The 27,410-nt window shown below is 42.3% G+C and overlaps 1 protein-coding gene across 1 annotated transcript in view; it reads left to right on the top strand.

Annotated features, from left to right (window-relative positions):
- Positions 1 to 3,336: 3,336 nt before the first annotated feature.
- LOC126092726 (sialin-like) overlaps positions 3,337 to 27,410 on the top strand; it is a 181,382-nt gene continuing 157,308 nt past the window's right edge. Inside the window, exon 1 of the mRNA XM_049908451.1 lies at positions 3,337 to 3,636. Within this exon, the coding sequence (XP_049764408.1) occupies positions 3,337 to 3,636 (300 nt within the window). The remainder of the gene's footprint in view (positions 3,637 to 27,410) is intronic.

Genomic DNA, 27,410 nt, shown 5'->3' with positions numbered 1-27,410 from the left:
AAAAAAATACAAACGTTAAAAAAATGTCCAACAGATGGCGCTTCATCTGGTCAGAATAGCAATAATTAGCATAACAAAGTGAGACAATGCAAAGATGATGTTCTTTACAGGAAATGCTCAATATGTCCACCATCATTCCCCAACAATAGCTGTAGTCGAGGAATAACGTTGTGAACAGCACTGTAAAGCACATCCGGAGTTATGGTGAGGCATTGGCGTCGGATGTTGTCTTTCAGCATCACTAGAGATGTCGGTCGATCACGATACACTTGCGACTTCAGGTAACCCCAAAGCCAATAATCGCACGGACTGAGGTCTGGGGACCTGGGAGGCCAAGCATGACGAAAGTGGCGGCTAAGCACACGCTCATCACCAAACGAGAGCGCAAGAGATCTTTCACGCGTCTAGCAATATGGGGTGGAACGCCATCCTGCATTTTGGTTTTAATAAAACCCCATGTCATTCCAAGCGTGTGTCAGTTCTTACCTCTCTATCTATATTGTTCCGTGGTTTATTAAGTTTTCAAATTTATACTGACTTCTTGATCACCCGGTACATAATTTAGGTGAAGTCTCTCACGGGTGCTCGGTAAAATCCCACGGACTATCAGACCAATTGTGTGATTGGATTGAGGAGTTCCTAGATAACAGAGCGCAGCATGTCATTCTCAATGGAGAGAAGTCTTCCGAAGTAACAGTGATTTTAGGTGTGCCGCAGGGGAGTGTCGTAGGACCGTTGCTATTCACAATATACATAAAGGACCTTGTGGATGACATCAGAAGTTCACTGAGGCTTTTTGCGGATGATGCTGTGGTATATCGAGAGGTTTTAACAATGGAAAATTGTACTGAAATGCAGGAGGATCTGCAGCGAATTGACGCATGGTGCAGGGAATGGCAATTGAATCTCAATGCAGACAAGTGTAATGGTGCTGCGAATATATAGAAAAAAAGATCCCATATCATTTAGCTACAATATAGCAGGTCAGCAACTGGAAGCAGTTAATTCCATAAATTATCTGGGAGTACGCATTAGGAGTGATCTAAAATGGAATGACCATATAAAATTAATCGTCGGTAAAGCAGATGCCAGACTGAGATTCATTGGAAGAACCATAAGGAAATGCAATCCGAAAACAAAGGAAGTAGGTTACATGATGATGATGATGATATTTGGTTTGTGGGGCCCTCAACTGCTTGGTTATCAGCGCCCGTACAATTTCCCAACCTTTGCTCAGTCCAATTTCGCCACTTTCCTGGGTGATGATGAAATGATGAGGACAACACAAACACCCAGTCATCTCGAGGCAGGTGAAAATCCCTGACCCCGCCGGGAATCGAACCCGGGACCCCGTGCTCGGGAAGCGTAACGCTACCGCGAGACCACGAGCGGCGGACAAGTAGGTTACAGTACACTTGTTCGCCCACTGCTTGAATACTGCTCACAAGGGAACCTCCCCATCGCACCCCCCTCAGATTTAGTTATAAGAGTGCACAGTGGATAGGCCTTGAAAAACTGAATACAGATCAATCGAGAAAACAGGAAGAAGTTGTGTGGAACTATGAAAAAAATAAGCAAAATATACAGTCTGAGTAGTCTATGCGTAAGATAGGTGACATCAAGGAGGGTGTGAGCTCAGGAGCGTCGCGGTCCCGTGGTTAGCGTGAGCAGTTGCGGAACGAGAGGTCCTTGGTTCAAGTCTTCCCTCGAGTGGAAAGTTTAATTTTTTTATTTTCAAACAATTATCAAAGTTCAGGCACTCACACATAATCAAATTCGCTCTCCAAAATTCCAGGACATGTTTAGATTTGCTTGGACATATGCAAAATTCGACGGTCTACGCACGGAAAAATTTGAAAACGTTAAAAACATGTTTTTACAGAGCACAGGGAAAACTGTGCAACTGTGAAACTGTTCCATTCATTTGTTGCAGTTTATGTGACAAACTCTTACGTTTTCATCACTTTTTTGGGAGTGAATATCACCTTCACAAGGAAACCTAAATCGGGCAAAAAATGGTTCAAATGGCTCTGAGCACTATGGGACTCAACTGCTGTGGTCATTAGTCCCCTAGAACTTAGAACTACTTAAACCTAACTAACCTAAGGACATCACACACACCCATGCCCGAGGCAGGATTCGAACCTTCGACCGTAGCAGCAGCGCGGCTCCGGACTGGAGCGCCTAGAACCGCACGGCCACCGCGGCCGGCTAAAACGGGAAAGGTAGAAGAATCTTTTTACCCATTCGCCAAGTGTACAAGTTAGGTGGGTCGACAACATATTCCTGTCATGTGACGCACATGCCGTCATCAGTGTAGTATAGAATATATCAGACGTGTTTTCCTGTGGAGTAATCGGTTGACCTATGGCCCTGCGATCAAATGTTTTCGGTTCCCATTGGAGACGCACGTCCTTTCGTCTACTAATCGCACGGTTTTGCGGTGCGGTCGCAAAAAACACAGACACTAAAATTATTACAGTGAACAGAGATTTCAATGAACGAACGGACAGATCATAACTTTGCGAAAATAAGAAATTAAAATTTTAACTCGAGGGCGGACTTGAACCGTTGACTTATTGTTCCGCAGCTGCTCACGCTAACCACGGGACCACGGCGCTCCTGAGCTCATACTAACCTTGATGTTGCCTATCCTGCACATGGACTACTTAGTCTGTATATTTTGCTAATTTTTTTCGTAGTTCCGCACAACTTCTTCCTGTTTTCTCGATTGATCTGTGTTCAGTTTTTCAAGGCCTATCCACTGTGCCTACTTATAACTAAATCTGAGGAGGGTGCGATGGGGAGGTTCCCTTGTCAGCAGTGTGGGATCCGTACCAGATAGGGTTGATAGAAGAGATAGAGAAGATCCAACGGAGAGCAGCGCGCTTCGTTACAGGATCATTTAGCAATCGCGAAAGCGTTATGGAGATGATAGATAAACTCCAGTGGAAGACTCTGGAGGAGAGACGTTCAGTAGCTCGGTACGGGCTTTTGTTGAAGTTTCGAGAACATACCTTCACCGAGGAGTCAAGCAGTATATTGCTCCCTCCTACGTATATCTCGCGAAGAGACCATGAGGATAAAATCAGAGAGATTAGAGCCCACACAGAGGCATACCGACAATCTTTCTTTCCACGAACAATACGAGACTGGAATAGAAGGGAGAACCGATAGAGGTGCTCAAGGTACCCTCCGCCACACACCGTCAGGTGGCTTGCGGAGTATGGATGTAGATGTAGACTCGCAGTGCTGTGCTCCCCACGTCCCAGTCACTTCGTGTCTTGTCAGTACACTTGCTAGATAGCCTCTACGCACAGATGGTAAACCCCTTAAATGCCATGCTTCTATCGCTGTGAGCACGACGTGACGCAGAGCGCCACCCGCGCCGTGTTGCAGTACGGGCCGCGGTACAATTGGTCGCAGGCGATACAGGGCCACGTCCTGGCGGCGTACTTCTACGGCGCGGTGGTGGGGCCCTTCCCCGGCGGCATGCTGTCCGAGTTCCTGGGCGCTCGCCTCGTGGTGGGCGTGACGTCACTGGGCGCCGCCGTCTTCACCGCCCTCTGCCCCCTCGCGGCCGAGGCAGGCGTCGGCTGGCTCATCGCCGCACGCGTGCTCACCGGCGTCCTGGGGGCGAGTATCCGTCTCTCTCTTCTCTCTCTCTCTCTCTCTCTTTCTCTCTTTCTCTCTACCTACCACTGCCTTCTGGCGTTTGGTACCCAGTACACCACGAGTTGCACTTTGAACAGATGTGAAAGTTAGCGTACTATCAGTTTCATAATTCTTGGTTGCTAAATCCTGTCACCAATCATGTAGATTGGAAAATTCATTGGAAAATTGGAATAATAGTCCCCATTTATAAGAAAGGGTGTAAGTAGGCTGTTTATGTTTTTTATTGGCAACGTTACATAGCACTCTGTATGAAAATCACTGGCTGTGCTGTGTGCAGTATGTGGCTAGTTTGCATTGTTGTCTGCCATTGTTGTCATGAACTGCTATAGCTGGATGCGAACAGCGCGTAGCGCTGGGCAGTTGGAGGTGAGCCGCCAGCAGTGGTGGATGTGGGGAGAGAGATGGCGGAGTTTTGATAATCTGTAAGACTGAATGTCAATTATGAATATTAAGGTAAATACATTGTTTGTTCTCTATTAATATCTTTCATTTGCTAACTATCCCTATCAGTAGTTAGTACCTTCAGTAGTTTGAATCTTTTATTTAGCTGGCAGTAGTGGCGCTCGCTGTTTTGCAGTAGCTTGAGTAGCGAAGATTTTTGTGAGGTAAGTGATTTGTAAAAGGTATAGGTTAAAGTTAGTCAGGGCCATTGTTTTGTAGGGGTTATTGAAAGTCAGATTGCGTTGCGCTAAATAATATTGTGTGTCAGGTTAAGCACAGGCTTGTATAATTGTTCTAAGTGGACGTTTCACATGTAAAATTGTTCAAAGGGGACGTTTCATATGTCGACCCTTAGCCTAGGATACCTCACTGGAATCTTCTGATTTTTTTCTTGTAGTTTGTGTATTTAGTGTAGCTTTTGTTTATTGCTAGCGCGTAATTGTAGAGAGAATCTCCTTTGTAGTTGCAGTCTTTCATTGTTGTAATGTAAAACAGTTGTGGCATGCATGTAGATTTGCACCAAGTATTTCGCTGCTGCAATTAACTAGATATTATTTTCAGTGCTATATTAATGTGTTCTCCTATTTTTGCTCTTCAAATTGTGTTTTTCTGTGTTATCGTGTGAAATATTGTCACAATAATGGCGTGTGAAAAACGTAACACTCGGCTCCAAAGTAAACTGAGAAACGACAGTGAAGACGAAAGCAATGTGTTAGCGCCACTGTGTAATGAGTTAACTAATGTTCAAAGTAGTAATTTGGTAACTGTGCATAGGGAAATGGAGCGGACGTCAAACAATGGCGTAGACAGTCAAACAGGTAGTGAACAGGGAAGCATTATCGATCGGTCGGTCGGCAACAGCTCGCCTCAGGAATCCGAAATGATAGGACACAATTTTGCAAATACTGTAGATACAGGTTTTGCGTCCTCACCGTCTTCTCAAATGAGTCAAGACACATTTTCTGCTTGTCAAAATGTGAATGTTGCTGGTGCAAATGCACTGCCGAAAAGCGTAGAGGAACAGATTCCAGACACTAATGCATTGTTATTACAACTAATGCAACAAATGGAACAAAATCAGAGACAGATGGGACAAAATCTTCAAAAGTTAGACACAATGGAACAAAATCTTAAAAAGTTAGACACAGTGGAACAAAATCTTAAAAAGTTAGACACAGTGGAACAAAATCTTAAAAAGTTAGACACAGTGGAACAAAATCTTAAAAAGTTAGACACAGTGGAACAAAATCTTCAAAAGTTAGACACAATGGAACAAAATCTTCGGAAGTTAGACACCACACTTGAACAAACACGTGAAGATCTAACTACTGAGTTACATAACATTGAATCGAAATGCCAAAAAGTCTGTAATGACGTAAAAACACAAATTTGTGAGCATTTTCAGCCTATTTTTTCGCGGCATGAAAATGCATTACAGAATCACGAAGCAGCCATAAAAGAACTGCAAACTATTGTTCATGAAAATCATGAGACCTTGCAAGCTAAAATGGACTCAGTTGCATCTACCGATTCGGTTACGCAACTTGCAAAAACTCAGGAAAACTTAAAGGACACAGTAGAAAGACACATGGGGGAAATTAGTTCATTATCAGAGAAAGTAGCCGAACTTTCGGATCAGGTCACTAACTTATCTACAAAGGTAGATGATGATCTGAATGACACAAGACCCGTAGCCTTCACTGACACAGAAGAACCGCCGAAACGACGTGACAATGACCGACATGCGACTCGCCGACATGATGATTTTGACTATAAGCTGTTCATTACTACACGTAAATTCAAAACATTTAAGAATTCTGGCAACGACATTCATCCACAAGCATGGCTCCATCAATTCTCTCATTGTTTCCCTCCCAACTGGTCATTGGAGCACAGGTTAGAATTTATGTGTGGCTACTTAGAGAATGAACCAGCTGTAAGAATGCGATCGGTCATTCACGATTGCCACAGTGAAGGAGAATTTTACCATGCCTTCCTCTCAGCATATTGGTCTCAAGCCACACAAGACCGCGTAAAACATAGCATCATGATGATGAAACACTTTGAACAATCTGAATTTTCCAGTCTTGTCAAATATTTTGAAGACATGTTGCACAAGAATCAGTACCTATCAAACCCATACAGCCCCTCAGAACTCATCCGCATTTGCTTAATCAAACTGCCTGAACATTTACGACATATTATTTTAGCAGGACGTTGCAAAGACGACATTGAAGCTTTTCAGGGACTGTTACAAGAACTGGAAATTGACACAGACAGTCACGGGATGCGAAAACGGGAAAACAATCACTACAGGGCACATCCGTCACAATTCCGTGACGACAGAAATAATAACTGGACACGACAAGTCTATTCTTACAACGTAAATCGTGACCAAAACAGACACCACCCATATGACAACCGTTGGCAGAGTAGTAATAATTACAGGGAAAGATCACCTCTCCGCAGTAATGACTATCACAGAGACAATCAGAGAAACAGACAATATGGGAACCAAAATAACTATTATCAAGGGAGACAGAATAACTTTAGACGCAACGGTCCAGTGCGTAGCTACGATTCAAGGAGAAATTCTCCACCACGTGACCGACAAGAAAGAAACTATGGAAACTACCGACATGACGACAGACGATATGATCGTAACGACAGACCTGAATTGCATCAGAACTGGCGAGATTTAAACAGAGCAGAGCACTCTCGTCACGATGAATTTGTGGAAGTTAGGCCTCCTAATCCCAATAACGGCGCGCGCCAACAAAGAAACAGACAATGACTCGCACCGCAGGCAGCTGCGTGCGCCGGCTGGCTCCGAGAAAAATAACATTGACGCTAACCTTGAGCAAAATTCCCGTATTCTTTACGGACGAATACCGCATGATACTTGCATTCAAGTTGAAACTCTGCGTACTGAGAAGAGCAAAGGGTAAAAGATTGCACCACATTTCTCATGTAAAACCATTTATTGACAGATAATCTGCTTTTTAACTTAGTCTTTGCAATTTTCACTTCACGCTACTTGTACAATTTGTCACACTGAGAAACTGTTAACATGCAACATTTTGGTTTGCTTACGAGTGGATTCTGGATTTGAGGTGCTTTCTGTGAGATACCAGATGACACAGTGGTTAGTTTATGTGACAGCTACACGATTTTATCATGACGCTACTAATGAGTGACAATTTACAATGTTGCTTTTGCGGTGTATCTGTTTGATATCTGCACAGTTTTTCTGAATTCTTCTGTAAAGTAAAACATGTTTTAGTAGTAACTTTTGTGCTATTGCTACAAGGAGACAGCCTTTTCCGTAGGACAACAATACGTTACAGCACAGTACTTTCCTCATAACGGCAATAAGCGTAATAACTAAGTTATCTATACGCAAAGCATTTCACTTTTGTTTATCATGAGGTAAGTACATTGGCTTCTGCTGAACTTAGCTTTTGGAGGACGATAACTACGACACTTCCCAGAGATTATCTTAGAGCAAAACGCACATTTAGCGCTACAGGACACGTACTTGAGTGATTAATTTTGTACTTAAAACATTTATTTTTTAAGATTTTTGAATTACAAAGAAAGTTTTTCGTGATACATTTCATTCCATTGCTGTAATCTGTAACACCTGAGGGTATAATTACAATAATCCTCAGGGGGGTACACGCCTACTTTGCGTATCATGTGTTTGGCAAGCACAAGGAGCCCTAGCTAATATGGTATTTGCTTATACAACTTTACACATCGGTACCATATTTCTCTAACACATAAATTACACACCTATCTGATCATTTAACAGAGAAACAAACATCCTTTTACTACGTCAGTGACACATGTTTACGCAATTACAGAGTTGGATTACTTCACACTTAAGAAATTGTACTTTGTCTGTACCTTTTGCACTGTTCATATTTTTTTGGTACCATTGTGATACTATGAGAGCTTTGAATGATGTATTTTGGTATGAGATCATAATTTTTAAAGTACGTTTGAGGTAGATGACACTACTGAAATGAGCAGAGAATTTTCTTTAGGTTTTGAAACAATTGCAGAAAGCTACGACGTTTTTGAGATTTGACTGAGGTGTTATGGTGTTATTTTTACGACGACGATGTGTATTATGCTGTTGAGGTATGTTTATGTCAATAAGATGATGCTACCATATATGAGGAAGGTGATTACCTGTTTATATGTATATGAATAATGAATAGTGGTTAGGGACACAGACTTGTGAAAAAGGATGTTGGAAACAAAGAATCGTACTTTAAGAGTTATGAAATGTGTGTGTAAATGCGTGAATGTATCACAATGCCGACGAAAATTTTTTGGACACTGTCATATCAATAGCATTTTGTTTCTACACATTTGCAACGCAAATTCTTGACCTGTGAAATTTTGTATATGAGACTGTCACTGTAGCGGAAACTGCTGTCGTAAATATTTCCGTAAGATAGTTAAGTGACCACCTGCACATAATGCGACGTGGGCACCCAGGTGTGTCAGACACCTGGAGAACAAGCCTTTTCAGACGCTCAGGTAGAAAAGAAAGCCATTAGGGTGTGCCAGAGGCACAGGTGGAAGAGAAGGACAAAGAGAGGCCTATAACACTGTTAATGACATTCCTTTGTAGAGGGCATCGCTAATGCGACACGCTCGTTACTTGAAAACATATGATTTTTGTAATGCGTTGTGGGCACACAGCTGTGTCAAACACCTGGAGAACAAGCCATTAGGGCGTGCCTTTCATCGCTAATGCGACACCCTCGTTACTTAAAAACATATGATTACTCGCACTTTGTGCTAATTACTGAAATGCTTATGAATTGGTGGGAAATATTCGTACATCTGCACACCTGATTATGACAAGTGTCTTTCTCCAAGAGTTGAGTGCTACTGACTTACGAAATGCCACATGACTATTGAGAGATATTTTTATGCTTTGCTTTTCATAGTTGCTTATTTCATTTGATGTCTGGTTTCCAGCTGTGTTGCAGCATTGCTTTGATAAAATAAAATGCATTTGCTAATGTGAACTCTTTCTGTCAACAGATCTATTAAATGATAATTTTGTAATCCACATTCTTTAAAAAAGGAGCACTTGGAAAGGAAAGAACAATAAGAAGTAACTCGTAACAGTAACACTTAATTTTCTTTTCAAGTACATGGTAATATTTTTTTTACAATCAGTTGTTATGGTGCACCACTTCATTTGCATAGACATTAAGATGTGAATATACATTTCCCTTGTCTGCATTGTTATTTTTCCTGTAATATTTTTTCTGCTTGAGCTATGTCATGTTTAGGTATAAGTTGCTGCTGTTTGTCAGGCATAGTGTTACTGAATTTGACTTTGTGTTACTCTTCTAAGCTAGTTTTTCTTGTTTCCTGCACAGTGCCTTATATTAGTTGTAATATTGCACTTGCTTTGCTAATTTATGCTGCTAGCTTTGCCAATTTGCATTTTTTGTCATTTCTGTTTGTGTTGATTTGTTGTCATGCTGCATTGCCTCGTCCCTTGGTATATATATCTGAGCTCAGTAGATTTAAGTTAGCTTAAGAGGGGGTAGACTATATAAGAAACTGACTATGGAGAATAGGTAAAGAATGCATTGCGAAGAAAGATTTGGGCCCAAATGAGTATGGTACAATCAGAAATAATTATTTTGAAAGAAATATGAATAGAATACAGGAACGAGGTATAGGTAGGATTTTCTTGGAAATAAATGATGAGGTAAGCAATGTGTGAACATAAATACAGAAAGCATGCTTAGATAGAATTTTTGGGTGGAAACAAAGGATGAAATAAGATGAAAGATGTACGGAATGAAGTTGTGGGTTGGACTGCAGTACCAAATGTTACATTGAAAACAAACCCTGTCCTTTCCTTTTGTGTTATCCCACTATGTGTTTGGGTACCCGTGTGTATTTGTGTTTTTCCTGTCTTTATGTGTTTAGCTGATGAGAGCTATGTTGTAGAATTTTTCTAATATTCTGTTATTTTCTTTCTAAAGATGCTTAGACATTATTTATTCTGTGTTGTTTTCATGCTCATGTGTGAAGTTGACGTTTCAAAAGTGATTCTGATCTTTTATGTATGTACTCATGTCATCATTCCTGTAAAACTGATGTATATGTTTATTTCTATTCTTTTGTAAAGCCCCTATTACTACAAATATTATCTGTATTGTTATGTCTTTAATGTTGTATTTTGTATCTTTGTAATTGTATTCTTATGTTATATAATTGTAATTGACGCCAGTTAATCAAATTAAGTAACTTGAAAGCATTCATTTCACTGCACACATTTCTGTTGGTCATAGTATATGGACAATATGTGAGAAGTAGGGACTGATAGTGTTTGCACGTGTGTTACTAATTCAGCAAGGGACTGGATAACAGCATTGCTGGTTCTAAGGACAATTCCAAAAACTTTGTGAGTGCACAAGTGGTGGTTATGGACTTGCTATCTTCTCTGCAAGACTCTTCGATGGTGATTGTGCACCTGCACAGTCGCAGCAGATGGCTGCTGGCCATCTCTACCAGGACTACAGTGGGTCTACACCTTTGCTGACTCACCAGTACCACAATCTCTACAAGGACTGCAGTGGGTCTGCATCTATGATGACTCACCAATACCACAATCTCTACCAGGACTACAGTGGGTCTACTCTGTGATGACCTACCTACCAATATTCATCAACTTCGACTGACTCTGCTGTGGGTTTGCTCTGTTGTGGCCCATTACCTGTCAGCATTTCAAGAGTCAGCACTGTCTTTCTGTTAGAAGGACAACACTACTTCTTCAAGACTGCATGGACATCCACTACTTCCGTGTGCATTGCCTTTTATTGCTCAGACTTTGATAAAAGAAACGGCAGTTTTGCTGTGGTGAATGATCAGGACTGTCTTTATTGACTGTGAGAAAATTTTAGCTTTTGACCAACATTGTATAAATAAGTGTGTGCATTTGATATCTTTGTTATTGTAATTATGAAAAATTTTTTCAAATCTGTATTGGCCACTGCCCAAAAAAATTTGTAAAATTTTTTGTGGGGAGCATGGGGGCTATGTAAGTAGGCTGTTTATGTTTTTTATTGGCAACGTTACATAGCACTCTGTATGAAAATCACTGGCTGTGCTGTGTGCAGTATGTGGCTAGTTTGCATTGTTGTCTGCCATTGTTGTCATGAACTGCTATAGCTGGATGCGAACAGCGCGTAGCGCTGGGCAGTTGGAGGTGAGCCGCCAGCAGTGGTGGATGTGGGGAGAGAGATGGCGGAGTTTTGATAATCTGTAAGACTGAATGTCAATTATGAATATTAAGGTAAATACATTGTTTGTTCTCTATTAATATCTTTCATTTGCTAACTATCCCTATCAGTAGTTAGTACCTTCAGTAGTTTGAATCTTTTATTTAGCTGGCAGTAGTGGCGCTCGCTGTTTTGCAGTAGCTTGAGTAGCGAAGATTTTTGTGAGGTAAGTGATTTGTAAAAGGTATAGGTTAAAGTTAGTCAGGGCCATTGTTTTGTAGGGGTTATTGAAAGTCAGATTGCGTTGCGCTAAATAATATTGTGTGTCAGGTTAAGCACAGGCTTGTATAATTGTTCTAAGTGGACGTTTCACATGTAAAATTGTTCAAAGGGGACGTTTCAAGGGGACAGAACAGCATGTGAAAACTATAGAGGTGTAACACTCCTAAGTACAGCTCATACGATCTTCACAAGTTGCTGTTGTTCTTGTCTTCAGTCCTGAGACTGGTTTGATGCAGCTCTCCATGCTGTTCTATCCTGTGCAAGCTTCTTCATCTCCCAGTACTTACTGCAACCTACATCCTTCTGAATCTGTTTAGTGTATTCATCTCTTGGTCTCCCCCTACGATTTTTACCCTCCACGCTGCCCTCCAATACTAAATTGGTGATCCCTTGATGCCTCAGAACATGTCCTACCAACTGATCCCTTCTTCTAGTCAAGTTGTGCCACAAACTCCGTTTCTCCCCAATTCTATTCAGTACCTGCTCATTAGTTATGTGATCTACCCATCTAATCTACACCATTCTTCTGTAGCACCACATTTCGAAAGCTTCTATTCTCTTCTTGTCCAAACTATTTATCGTCCATGTTTCACTTCCATACATGGCTACACTCCATACAAATACTTTCAGAAACGACTTCCTGACACTTAAATCTATACTCGATGTTAACAAATTTCTCTTCTTCAGAAACGCTTTCCTTGCCATTGCCAGTCTACATTTTATATCCTCTCTACTTCGACCATCATCAGTTATTTTGATCCCCAAATAGCAAAACTCCTTTACTACTTTAAGTGTCTCATTTCCTAATCTAAGTCCCGCAGCATCACCAGACTTAATTCGACTACATTCTATTATCCTTGTTTTGCTTTTGTTGATGTTCATCTTATATCCTCCTTTCAAGACACTGTCCATTCCGCTCAACTGCTCTTCCAAGTCCTTTGCTGTCTCTGACAGAATTACAATGTCATCGGCGAACCTCAACGTTTTTATTTCTTCTCCATGGACTTAAACACCTACTCCACATTTTTCTTTTGTTTCCTTTACGGCTTGCTCAATATACAGATCGAACAACATCGGGGACAGGCTTCAACCTTGTCTCACTCCCTTCCCAACCACTTCACAAGTATATTAAACGAAAGGATACAGAAGTGTGCAGAAGGCATACTAGGGGAATATCAGTGTGGCTTTCGACCAGGCAGAGGAACAACTGATCAAATATTTGTGATAAGACAAATGATGGAAAAGTTCTATGAATATGATATAGATCTGCATTTCCTATTCATCGATTTCAAACAAGCCTTTGACAGCATAAATCGGCAAGAACTATACAGAGTGCTGAAAGAAGTTGGTATACGTACTAAATTAATAAGACTAATCAGAATGACAATGACCGAGACAAGAGCAAAAGTAAAGGTCCTGTGGTGTGCGTACTGTAAGACCTTCGGTACAGACACCATCAGATTATTTGACTTGTCGCTCTAACGAAGTAGGCGAGTGTCAGCAATATGTCTCGTGGTCTTATCGTGGCGTGTTTATCTTCTGCCGTTAGGTCAGACGATAGAAATGCCACTTGCACACTTAGAGTTGCAAATTGACGGTGACCAACTTCAAACAAAACTTGATTAATTTTCACACACATTTATTAAAATAATAAAAATCATAGATATACGTAACTTGATTCTGGATGCTGTTTACAATTGACAATCTGAAGTTCCTTTGGTCTTGGTACGTTAATGTTATTCTCACATATCTCTGATACTTGACAAAGTGTCTATTCATTTCTCTTCATGGCTATGTACAGGAATATCATAATCTTATTAGGCGCAGAATGAAACTTGAATATAGACTGGTACAGACAAATGCAGACGTACAGACTAATGGAGACTAATGCAGACTGACTAATCACAGGTCCGTACGCTCGTTATAATACCTCGCGCGTTCATGTATCACTGCGCGAGTGTGATCCGCGAGGAGAAAAGGTTCTACGTTAGCAGCAATCTCATTGGCTGCGTGACATATTAATACGCGGATCGGCGGAAGCAGTATTTGGTCTGTCTTTATGACAGCGCCATCTCGTAGTGCGGAGACGGACGAGCGCTGCGCCTGCGCTGTTGTGCTTAGCGGGGCGCGCTCTATTGGGAAAATTGTGTACGCGCTGACTACGCGGCACTATGGGGATAGTCTCTCCACTGTCCTATTCAATATAGCCCTGCATAGTGTAGTAAATAAAATCAATAAAAGAGGCACCATATTTATGAAAACTAGCCAGATATGTGCATACGCCGTTGACATTGCTAAATTAGGAAGAAACACCAATAGACTCCTAGAAACATACCGGACAATGGAAACAGAAGCCATAAAAATTGGCCTCATAGTAAATGAAAACGAAACAAAATATATTGTAATGTCACAATCTGAGGCCAGAAGAACCCCTAAAAACCTGGACATCAATGGCAAATCCTTCAATGGAGTGTCCTCTTTTAACTATTTAGGAGCCCTAATAACAAATGACAACAGTATTGGAAAGGCTATAAGGGAAAGAATACAAGCAGGAAACAGAGCTTACGTTGCAAATATGCAGGTTTTCAAAAACAGCCTTGTTACAAGAAAAACCGAACTGCTAATATATAATTCCCTAGTCCGCCCAGTTATTACAGACGGCTCAGAGGTATGGACGTTGACAGAACACGATAAAAATGCACTAAGAAGCTTTGAGCGAAAAATACTACGCAAAATCTATGGGCCAATAAGGGAGGAAGAAGGCTGGAGAATAAGCTACAAAGCCGAATTACAAGAGTCACAGCGAATACGATGGCTAGGACACCTGGAGAGAATGGCAGAGGGTAGAATTCCAAAGAAAATGATGAAAGGTATGATCCTTTCAGTTAGGCGAAAAGGGAGACATTGAAAAAAATGGATCGACGAGGTAATAAGGGATATCACCAACATGGAAGTCCGGGGTGGAAAAGAGCAGCACATAACCGAGATGTGTGGAGGAAAGATTGTTGAAGAAGCCAAGGTTCACCAAGGACTGTAGCGCTACTGAAGAAGAAGAATCATGTAGAGCCAAATGGAAAATTTAGTAGAAGTTGACCTCGGGAAAGATCAGATTTGGTTGTTCAGAAATGTAGGCATTTCGAAATCACTACCGACCCTAACACGATCTTAAAACACACGACGCAGAACGGCAGATGTACGGCTACATCAAGGCGGCAAAAGCCCTGGGATGCCTCCTAATATCGTGTCGGACCGCCTTTCTCCCAGAATAATGCAGCAGCTGGCGTGGCACGGGCTCAGCAAGTCGTTGGAAGTCCCCTACAGGAATACTGAGCCATGCTGCCTCTGTAGTCATCCACAATTACGAAAGTGTTGCTGGTGCAGGATTTTTGCACAAACTGACCTCTCGATTGTGTCCTGTCAATGTTCCATGAGATTAATGTTGGCCAAATCAGTCTCTCAAACTGTCCAGAATGTTCTTAAGACCAATCACGAACATTTGTGGCTCGGTGGCGTTGTTTTTTTGGAAACATGAAGTCCATTAATGGCTGCAAATGTTTTCCGAGTAGCCGAATACAAGCATTTCCTGTCAGTGATCGGTTCGCATGGATCTGAGCACCCATCCATTCCATGTAATCACAGTCCACAACATGTTGCACAGTCCCTTGTTGACAAGTTGGGTCCATGGCCTCGTGGGGTCTGCTCCACACTCGAACCCTGCCATCAGCTCTTACCAACTGAAATCGGGACTCATCTGACCAGGCCAGGGTTTTCCAGTTGTCTAGGGTCCAACTGATATGGTGACTAGCCCTGGAGAGGTGCTGCAGGCGATGTCGTGCTGTTAGCAAAGGCACTCGTGTCGGTCTCCTCCTGCCATGGCCCATTAGCACTAGACTTCCCCGAACTGTCCTAAGGGATACCTTAGTCGTGCGTCCCTTATGAATTTCTGCGGTTATTTCATGCAGTGTTATTTGTCTGTTAGCATTCACAATTCTTCGCAAGCGTCTCTGCTCTCGGTCGTCAAGTGACGGCTGTCGGCCACTGCATTGTTCGTGGTGAGACGTAATGCCTTAAATTTATTATCCCCTGCACATCCTTGACAGTGTAGATCTCGGCATACTGAATTTCCAAACGATTTCCCAAAAAGAATGTCGCATGCATCTAGCTCTAACTACCTTTCCGTATTCAGAGTCTGTTGATTCCCATCGTGTGCCCATAATCACGTCTGAAACCTTTTCACATGAATCACCTGAGAAGAAAGCAGAGCTCTGCCGATGCACTGCCGTTTTACAGCTTCTGTACGCTATACCACCTCCATCTGTACATCTCCATATCGCTATCCCATGACTTTTGTCACGTCATCTAGTATGAAGCGAGGTAAACCTGCGTTTACATCACCTGTAGACATAGAGAAATATAATAAATGAAAAGCACCAGTTTGCTTTTGTTCTACAATATTATTTTTATTGCTAACCGGTTTTCGGCTTACAAGGCCATCTTCAGGCACTTACTGAGTATTATCACCAAAGAAGTTAAATGTTAGCAGACAACATTGGAAGAGAAGTAACACATCTAGAGCGAAGTAGAAACATACAGTGAGTAACATCTTTGCAATGAAATAGTAAAAACTGAACAGTACATACATAACAATGGAGTTGACAGGAAAACCTTTAGCACAAAATAAGAATAGCATGCCTACATAACAGTTTTATTGATAAACAAAACTATTGAAATAAGATAAAATTAGTACTAGGCAAGGCTGCATCAAGAGGTATGAAACATGGAGAGTGATACACAACCAATTAAAAAAGAAGAGACAGTTGTCAATGTAAATACAGAATACACGAGGAACTTAAGCCATATCAATACGATAAACAGAAATTAATAAATGCAGGAAAATTGAGGTGTTTGAGAGAACCTACAGTTTGAGAGTGTGGTGGTACTGCATTTTAACATTAACATTATAATCAAAGCGGTGGCTGTATACCTGTATACAGCGAATTACCGTTCAGTGACAAATAGTAGTTTGCTCATTACGACAACTTCTTTCAGGTTCCTTCGTCCCGCGGAACCGTCGATGATTTCTGTGAACATTCGTGCTAAAATGACAATTAATCATTTATGAACATAGGACATGGGAAATTGACTGGTGATTGCTATTTAAATAACAAGTCAAATAACTGCATTCAGTTTAGAATTAATCTATATATATGAAAGAAAGTCGTGTTAGTTACACTATTTATAACTCAAGAACGGCTGGACAGATTTGGCTGAAAATTGGTGAAGAGGTAGCTTAGAACCAGGAGACGGACATAAGATACTTTTTATCCCGTTCGACCGTTATAAAACGTGGTATAACAAAAACGCATCTGGCATGGAATAACAAAACGCAAATGTCAGCTAAACGTCACTATAAAACGTGGCATAACAAAAACGCATCTGACGTGGAATAACAAAACGCAAATGACAGCTAAACGTCTATGGTTCAGTATCAGTATATATCATTAATTAAAAATTTAAAGAAATAATTTGTATTTTCTGTGAATCATCATTAACAATGCCGCGACCAATACGATCGAATATTTCTCGGCAAAGCCGTAATGCAAGAAGGATACAAAACATTGCGAATGAAAGGACTGAAGAAGAACAACAAATTGCCAGTGAAGAGCGCCGCGTTAGTATGGCTTGACTTCGTGCTTCTCAGTCACAAGAGCATATTTCTAAAATTACAGCTAATATTATATTTCTCGCTTTCTAGCAATTGAATTAGCCTTAAAGAACTGGTTTGGGACAACAAACCATTAGCTTTAGTTATGCTATTTTTGGCTAAGTGACCACTTTGCTGTTTAGCAGTAGAATCTACCTTGAACTGCTAGGTAGCAGGTAATAGACCTATTAGTCATTAAAGTCCAAAAATTGGACCACTCTTCCTAAAATGTATGTTATCTCATCGATAGATCGCTAGCGCGGTTGCGGTATCGTGATCCATATGCAATAATCTACGTGACGATACTCAAAGGAAAATTCGAAGGTGAGGAAGTTCTCATTCCGAGGATTCCGATGATACCAACCGATATGCCGTTTGAGTTCAAAAGACTTCAATTTCCTATCCGTCTTTCATTCACCATGACCATTAACAAATCACAAGGCCAATCCTTGAAAGTTTGTGATTTAAATCTGGAATATCCATGATTTTCACATGGTCATTTATATGTGGCATGTTCACGGGTCGGAAGACCATCTGCGTTGTTTGTTCTTGTGCCTGATAATAAAACAAAAAATGTCGTGTATCACAAGGTACTTAATTGAAGAGCGGAAGCTATCCACCAAAAAACATAAAGAATAAAGAATCATTAAAATATTTAATTTTTTATTTGTATTTCCTAATAAAAAATTGAACTTAACATCCAAAATTTGATTATTTATTGGCTTTAAGGCGGAACAGAGTTCGCCGGGTCAGCTAGTTTTTAATAAGCTAAAGAGAAACTTACTTTAAACATTTTTTCACACATTACCGTGGCTGACAACGCCACATAAACCAGGTTTTGTGCTAATAATTACAATTCCTTAGAAACAGGCAAATATCCATTGCTTTTTATAAATGTCGTACTTCTTAATATTGTCGTACAAGAAGCTGAGTAATGCCGTGGTGTAGTGGTTATGATACTAAACTGTTGAATGGAGGGTCGTGAGTTAAAAATTCCCGTAGACCGTACCATTTTAATTTCTATAGTCGGTTCGAGTACATTCTAGAAGTATCCACAAAAGAATGTCACGTAGAAGATGTAATTAGATGAACGACGAACACTAACTTCACTTAACGAAGATTTATTCAGCACTTGCACATACAAGAGCGCTCAGCGAACTAGAGTTTCTCGCCACGTAAACGGCGGCTCTGTCGTGGCCTGATGGGAGCCACAATGTCGTCGATAATGTGCGCTGTCACAAGGTACAATACCACGCGCACATTATCGACGACATTGTGGCTCCCATCAGGCCAAGACAGAGCCGCCGTTTACGTGGCGAGAAACTCTAGTTCGCTGAGAGTTTCTCGCCACGTAAACGGCGGCTCTGTCGTGGCCTGATGGGAGCCACAATGTCGTCGATAATGTGCGCTGTCACAAGGTACAATACCACGCGCACATTATCGACGACATTGTGGCTCCCATCAGGCCAAGACAGAGCCGCCGTTTACGTGGCGAGAAACTCTAGTTCGCTGAGCGCTCTTGTATGTGCAAGTGCTGAATAAATCTTCGTTAAGTGAAGTTAGTGTTCGTCGTTCATCTAATTACATCTTCTACATGACAATATATTGAGACGTTCCACATCGAAACTATTCACATTATATATTTGTAATTATAAATTACAATACAATGAACTATAATAAAGTGCGTCTACACATACAGACAAATGTTCAAATGCGCATTAGCCTAGCGACGAAGCCCACTTTCGTGGGTTCGTCAATAAACAAAATTGCTGTATTTGGGGGACTGAGAATACGCATTTCGCGATCGAGAAGTCTCTTCGCCCTCAACGGGAGACTGTGTGGTGTGCAATCTCCAGTCACGGAATAATCGGTCCGATATTGCTTGATGGCACGGTGACTATCGAATTGTGCGTGAATGTTTTCGAAGGTGTTTTCATCTTCATTATCCAAAGTGACACTGATTTCGACACGATGTGGTTCATGCAAGACGGGGCTCGACCCCATGGAAGCGGGAAAGTGTGTGATGTCCTCAAGGAGCACTTTGGGGACCGCATTTTGGCTCTGGAGTACCCAGGGGCCGCTGGCATGGGCCTCGATTGGCCGCCATATTTTTCGGATCTGAGCACATGCGATTCCTTTTTGTGAGGTATATTAAAGACAAGGTATACAGCAATAACCCCAAAGCCCATCGCTGAGCTGAAAACAACCATTCAGGAGGTCATCGACAGCATCGATGTTCCGACACTTCAGCAGGTCATGAAGAATTTCGCTACTTATCTGTGCCACATCATCGCCAATGATGGCAGGCGTATCGATCATGTCGTAACCTAAATCCGAATATCTCTAGTGACGTTTACATGTTGAATAAAGTGTGTGCACGCCGTTGTTAGTAACTAATTTAAGTTTTTTTTTCATATTTTACAATAATTGTCACCCTGTATGATGACAGATAACGTGCCCCAGGCATTCTCCAAACCCAAGCCATTTCGTAGGATTGCCATACTGGTATAGCGTGATTCGTCACTACGGATATCAGTCGTTTGCAGTCATCCACCGTCCAGTGGCGTCGCCCTTCGCACCATCTCGAGCGTCGCTTAGCTTTGGCTTCGGAAATGTGTGGCTTATGAGGAGCTGCCCGACCATTCTGCCCCATTCTTTTTAACTCCATACGGACAGTGATTGTGCCAGCTGGATTGTCGGTAGGACCTTGGAAATTACTACGTATGGTAAATAAGTTTAGGCTGACCATTCCCAACCTGTTGAGTACTTCACACTTCTAAATTCATAGTACCTGATGTATACACGAACGGCACCCACGCACTCTCCTGCCAGGCCTCTGCTCTCCACGAGAAATGCTCTCAAACATATCTGGTCTTTGTTTAGGCGTGGTCGTTCCTTCTCTCTTCCACCGCTATCACGCCACCGACTGTCGACGTCGGCAGCGTTAGAATGGTTTGAACGTCCACGTTCGAAATCACCGAGCTCTCTTGACCAATCCACTCTGCTATTACCTCCTTTCTATTGACAACAAGACATCCCCTGGCTCTGTTTGTACAGGCGGATCTGCCTCTCGCAACATAATTAGCGATTCCGCATTGCATACGGGTGTCCAGATACTTTTCATCACGTAGTGTGTAATGTAACTGAAACTAAGGCCCTGGAGAGTCTGTGCTGACCCTTTGAAATGACAACTTCTGCTATTAGTGTCCCAAGATGCTTTATTGTAAGCGTCCTACACATAGTGGGGTCAGTTACTTTCCGAGACAGATATTCGTTTAGCATTCTTGTGCTGACAATGCGACTTCTACTGTTCGAGTACGTGTGGGTTTTCAAGTAGTCTGCTATAAGTGTAATGAGCCAGTGGTGCAGGTAGGCAGAATGAAGAGTGGAATACTTCTACATCTGCAGGGTGATTCACGAAGATATGCAAACATTTTAATATGTTATTCGACAAGTAAAACTAAAGAAAAAAGTTCATATAAACATAGTTCCGCAATTGTTTAGTTACGGAGTTATGCCTAGTAAAAGATTTTGCCTGTAATTTAGCAACATCGCTACTATGAAGCCATCGCAGAACTGTAAGAGGTTATAGTAAACACGATTTCCATTTATTTTGTTGTTATTAATCTAGGGAATCTAATAAAACATGTCCCAGACGTGCATCTGCAGTAGTTTTTCAGAGCATCCAGCGAAGCAAAGAAGTAATTTCGTAAAATGTTTAATTTATTAACTACTTGGCCCAATTTGTTTTTTAAATTCCAGACAATTGCACAAAGTGTTCAGCAGAAGTTTTAGAGAATTTAATTTTGAAATACTGATCATCATAATGTTAGCTGAAACTGTATGAATGTGTCAGATAATCTGCTTTTACATCCCTATTTCATAAATAATCTACAAACTACAACAGTTACTATGTGGTCCCACTTAAATACACGGTTGTTATTATGTTCTTTCACTGAACGTTACAGAAAACTAACTCGTTTCAAGGTTAGGAAACCACTGAAACAACACACTAACGGTCGCCAACAATAACGTGAACTTTTCTAAACTCTTAATGGAAAGTAAACAAATTTATATGCATAATAATCTTTGCTTCTCTGGATGTTCTGGAAAACTACTGCAGATACACGTCTGGGACATGTTTTATTAGATTCACAAGACCAATAACATCAAATTAAACGGAAATCGAGCTTTACTTTAACCTCGTACAGTTTTGCGATGGCTTCATATTAGGGAAGTTGCTGAATTTCAGGCAAAACCTTTTATTAGCCGTAACTAAACATTTGCGGACCTATGTTTATATGAAATTTTTTCTTTATTTTTACTTTTAGAATAACATATTAAAATATCTGCATACCTTCCTGAATCACCCTTTATACGAATACTTCACAAATCACATTTAAGTGCCTGGTAGAGGGTTCATCGAATCACCTTCACAGTAATTATCTATTATTCTAATCTCGAACAGCGAGCGCAAAAAACGAACACATATATCTTTCCGTGCGAGCTCTGATTTCACTTATTTTATCATGGTGATCGTTTCTTTCTATGTAGGTCGGTGTCAACAAAATATCTTCGCATACGAAGGCAAACTTTGTGATTGAAATTTCGTGAGAAGATTCCGCAACAGTGAAAATCGCTTTTGTTTTAAAGATATCCACCTCAAATCCTGTATAACGTCAGTGAAACTTTCTACCCTGTTTCTTGATAATACAAAACATACTTCTCTTCTTTGAAATTTCTCGATGTACCACGTTAATCCTATCTGGTAAGGGTCTCACACCGCGCAGCAGTACTCCAAAAGAGGACGGACAATGGTAGTGTAGGCAGTCTCTTTAGCAGATCTGTTGCATCTTCTAAGTTTTTCAGCATTAAACGCAGTCTTTGGTTAGTCTTCCTCATAACATTTTCAATATATTCTTTCCAATTTAAGTTGTTTGTGATTGTAACTCCTGGATATTTAGTTAAATGTGAGGGCTTTAGATCTGACAGATTTATCGTGTAACCGAAGTTTAACGGATTCCTTTTACCACTATTGTACACACATCAAAAAAAGTTTTGCATCACCTCGGTTCCGAGAGTTCCGGAACCCGTACAGAAAACTGGAATAGATACCAACATAAACATCATTTCCGCCCTTTTTATTGCTCATGAAACCATACACTGCTTGTTTACCACCATACAGCGAGACCTTCAGAGGTGGTGGTCGAGATTGCTGTACACACCGGTATCTCTAATACCCAGTAGCACATCTTCTTGCATAGATGCATGACTGTATTCGTCGTGACATACTACCCACAAGTTCATCAAGACACTGTTGGTTCAGATTGTCCCACTCCTCAACGGCGATTCGGCGTAGATCCCTCAGAGTGGTTGGTGGGTCACGTCGTCCATAAACAGCCCTTTCAATCTATCAAAGCCATGTTGGATAGGGGTCATTTCTGGAGAACATGCTGGCCACTCTAGTCGAGCGATGTCGTTATCCTGGAGGAAGTCATTCACAAGATGTGCACGATGGGGGCGCGGGTTGCACTATCGGCCGGAGGATGGCATTCACGTATTTTACAGCTGTTACGACGCCTTCCATGACCACCAGCGGCGAACGTAGGCCCCACATAATACCACCCCAAAACAGCAGGGAACCTCCACCTTGTTGCACTCGCTGGACAGTGTGTCTAAGGCGTTCAGCCTGACGGGGTAGCCTCCAAGCACGTCTCCGACAATTGTCTGGTTGAAGGCATATGTGACACTCATAGGTGAAGACAACGTGATGCCAATTCTGAGCGGTCCATTCGGCATGTTTTTAGGCCCAACTGTAACGCCATGGACGTCAGTAGTGAAGTTGCATATCATGCAGCCTATTGCGCACAGTTTGAGTCATGACACGACGTCCTGTGGCTGCACGAAAAGCATTATTCAACATGGTGGCGATGGTGTCAGGGTTCCTCCAAGCCATAATCCGTAGGCAGCGGTCATCCACTGCAGTAGTATCCCTTGGGCGGCCTGAACGAGGCATGTCATCAACAGTTCCTGTCTCTCTGTATCTCCTCCATGTCCGAACATAATCACTTTGGTTCACTCCGAGACGCCTGGACACATCCCTTGTTGAGAGCCCTTCCTGGCACAAAGTAACAATTCGGACGCGATCGAACTGCGGTACTGACCGTCTAGGCATGGTTGAACTATAGACAACGTGAGCCTTGTACCTCCTTCATGGTTGAATGACTGGAACTGATAGGTTGTTGAACCCCCTCCGTCTAATAGGCGCTGGTCATGCATGGTTGTTTACATCTTTGGGCGGGTTTAGTGACATCTCTGAACACTCAAAGGGACTGTGTCTGTGATACAATATCCACAGTCGACGTCTGTCTTCAGGAGTTCTGGGATCCGGGGTGACGCAAAAGTTTTTTTTTTTGTGTGTGTACTATAAGCATGTCGTATTTAAGTCCGCGCTAAATATCGAGTTGCTGTAAAATATCACCAGTCGTGAAGATTTTGCGTTCGTTTAAATTTCTCATGCTTTTTTCGTTGTCTCTGCTATAGTGTCTGGCCGGTTTTGTGTACCTAGGGGGATCAACTCCGTCGTTTGTTATTTTATTTCTTATAAATCTCTCAATTGCTGTCGATACTATTTCTCTGAATTCAAGCCACATCTGATGTATAGGTAGTAGTACGTTGTTAACTTGGAAGGAATGGAGATTGTCTCTCAGAAATAGGTAAAGTGAATTTTTATCTGCTTTTTTGAATAGGTATGTTTTTCGTATATTATTGGAGAATTTGGAAGTTACAGTATTCAGTACCGTTACGACAACCCTGTGTTCACTAATCGCTGTATCCGTTTTGATGCTCGTTATTAGCTCAGGATTATTTGTTGCTAAGAGGTCAAGTGTGGTTTCACAATCGTTTACTAAACGACTGGGCTCAAGAACTAACTCCTCGGAATAATTTTCAAAGATTGCGTTTAGCACAATTTCGGACGATGTTATGTGCTTATCTCCGGATTTAAACATGCATTTTCGCCAATATATAGAGGGTAAATTAAAGTCACCACGAAATATAATTGTATGAGTCAGGTACATGTTTGAAATTATACTCACGTATTCTTTGAACCTTTCAGGTATCATCTGAGTTGGGAAGTGGGTAAAAGGATCCAATTATTATTTTATTCCTGTTGCCAAGGATGACTTCTACGAATACTAACTCACAGAAACTATCTCCTTCAAATTTGGTACAAAATAACCTGCTTCTAAACAGCAACAAACACGCTACCGACAACTGTGTTTGGTCTATACTTTATGAACACCGTTAAGTCCTTCGCAATAATTTCAGCTGGACTCATCTCAGGCTTTAGCCAGCATTCAGTGCCTATAACACTTTGAGCATCAGTGCTTGGAAAAATTTGGAAATTTATGGTAAGGTCTTACGGGACCAAACTGCTGAGGTCATCGGTGCCTCAGCCTGCACACTACTTAATCTAACTTAAACTAACTTAGACTTTGAACAACTCACACACCCATGCCCGAGGGAGGACTCGAACCACCGACGGGGCGAGCCGCACGGACCGTGACAAATTGCCCTAGACCGCGCGGCTACCCCGCTTGGCATCAGTGCTTGGTATTAGGGCTTGGACCTCTGGTAGTTTCCCAACACAGCTACGACAATTTACAACTGTTATGCCCGTGGTTCCTGTGTCTACATTCTTCCTGTGTTCGGCCTGCATCCTTTGAGACTGAGGTCCTTTTTGTGTTTTCCCGAGACCCTTTAACCTAAAAAACCGCCCCAGTCCACGCCACACAGACCCAGCTACCCATGTAGCCACCTCCTGAGTGTAGTGGACGTCTGAATTTTTAGCGGAACCCGAAGCCCATCCACCCCATGACGCAAGTCGAGGAATCTGCAGCCTACACGAACGCAGAAACTTCTGAGTCTGTGGTTCAGACCCTCCACTCGGTTCTGTGCCAGAGGTCTTCAGTCGGTCCTGTCGAGTATGCTGCAAACGGTGGGCTCTGCTTTCATCTCGCAAACAAGGCTGGCAGTCTTTAACCACTTGTGACAGCCACTCAAAACCAGAGAGAATCTGTTCTGATCCAAAGCAACAAGCATCATTGGTATTGACATGAGCCACCACCTGCAGTTGGCTGCACCGTGTGCTGTTCATGACATCACGAAGGATCCATTCCACATCTGGAATGACTTCACCTGGTATGCACACGAAGTTGGCTTTCTTCCCTTCCTTGGCAGCCATGTCGCTAAGGGACCGCATAACGCGACTAAAATTCGAGCTCCCAACTACCGATAACCCCACCCTCTGTGGTGCCCGGATCTTGCAGGCTGAGAGGTTTCCTCTGAAACAGGACAAGCGACTGCATCTGGTTGAGGGACAGTGTCAGCCACAGACAGCATCTGCAACCTCGTTGTCAGACTAACCGAGGAGACCTTATATGCAGTCCCCTGGGAAGTCTTTCGCCGCCTGTCGCGCCTCGAGGCGACCTCCCACTCGACCACGAGCAAGTGGTCAACCCGAATGCGAGCAGTAACTGGGCTGGCCACCAGTGTGGACAGTTTGGCGGACTCAGACGTGCTGGTCGTCCGTTGGATTCCCGCTGCCGGCCCCAGGTTGTAACTGAAGCCATCACAACCTGGGGATGAGAGAAAAGTGTTACCAACTCGGCTCGTATTCACACACAGCAATCACAATCCCTATCCGTACTACAGACGATGGAAAATACATTACACAGACAAACAAAGGACTATCGAGACGTGCTACGGAACTGTACTGTAGACACTGAGGCAAATGGTTCAAATGGCTCTGAGCACTATGGGACTTAACATCTGTGGTCATCAGTCCCCTAGAACTTAGAACTACTTAAACCTAACTAACCTAAGGACATCACACAACACCCAGTCATCACGAGGCAAAGAAAATCCCTGACCCCGCCGGGAATCGAACCCGGGAACCCGGGCGTGGGAAGCGAGAACGCTACCGCACGACCACGAGCTGCGGACAGACACTGAGGAAAACGCAACAATTGTGTCTAATAAATTAGATTAATACTCAAAGATTCAAAAACTTAATTACCAAAGCATTCAGGTGAGACTAAGTATTTAGCTGCTGATACGAAACGTCTAATAAAACGCAAAATCGGTTTACTTTTCGACACAAACGAAAACGCGGGGACTGGGTGTATTGCGTATCAGAGTAACACGCAGAAATTGATGGCGCACTTCAATTTTTGCAGAGTGTGCGCGTACGGCTGTGCATCATTGAGGCACCGTGTTCCGGAAAGTCAATGAGCACTCAAAGAAGGAGGTCATCATGACTTCCACGGAGCTGACGCGCACGACTTTGTTTTTTTCTGCGCGCATGAATCTATGTGCTTCATCTATGTGCTTCCATTGTTGGCTCTGATGCTTGCTTGCTATCTGGCACAAAATGATTACACCCTGTGCCATCTCCCGAAACGATACGGGAGAGGAAACGATGTTGCTCATCGTGATACCGTTCCGGGTGCTGCAGTGTTTCGACATTCTGTTCAACTTCTGCTCCCCCTCAGGCTGTTTGGAACCCACCTGCGCACAGTTTTTTGAGAGCATGAGCTGCTCTGTCATGATGGTCTGATCAGCGCAGTGACTGATGCCCAACATGAGACAGCCGCCTGCCATTTCTGATGGCAGCTTCCACCGCAGCAACGACAGAAGGGTAAGAACACAATGGTCCTATCCTGAAAGACCTCTGTCTTTCATTGAAACCCGACCTTCTGTATGTGTTCACTATATACAAGACATTTGGGCAAGATTTTCACTTCCTGACACTCCTTCCGCAGTCAAAAACCGCACTACACCTCGCTGTTACTCTTCCCCTGCCTCCGTAGTGAAGTTGGACGCACCCACAGCTCGCCGACCTCCCACCGAGCGCATCTAACAGACAAATGGCTGAAACTTCCGGATTCCCAGCAGAGTGCACTTGTATACCCCTGCTGTTCGATTCGGGTCTACGTAACCCTTAATATTTATAAATACCGGTTTTCATTTTTTTGAAATAC

This window comes from Schistocerca cancellata, chromosome 7, assembly GCF_023864275.1.
Source record: "Schistocerca cancellata isolate TAMUIC-IGC-003103 chromosome 7, iqSchCanc2.1, whole genome shotgun sequence".
Classification (NCBI taxonomy): Eukaryota; Metazoa; Arthropoda; class Insecta; order Orthoptera; family Acrididae; genus Schistocerca; species Schistocerca cancellata.
The sequence above is the reverse complement of the archived record's forward strand: the minus strand, read 5'-3'. Positions and strand labels throughout refer to the sequence as shown.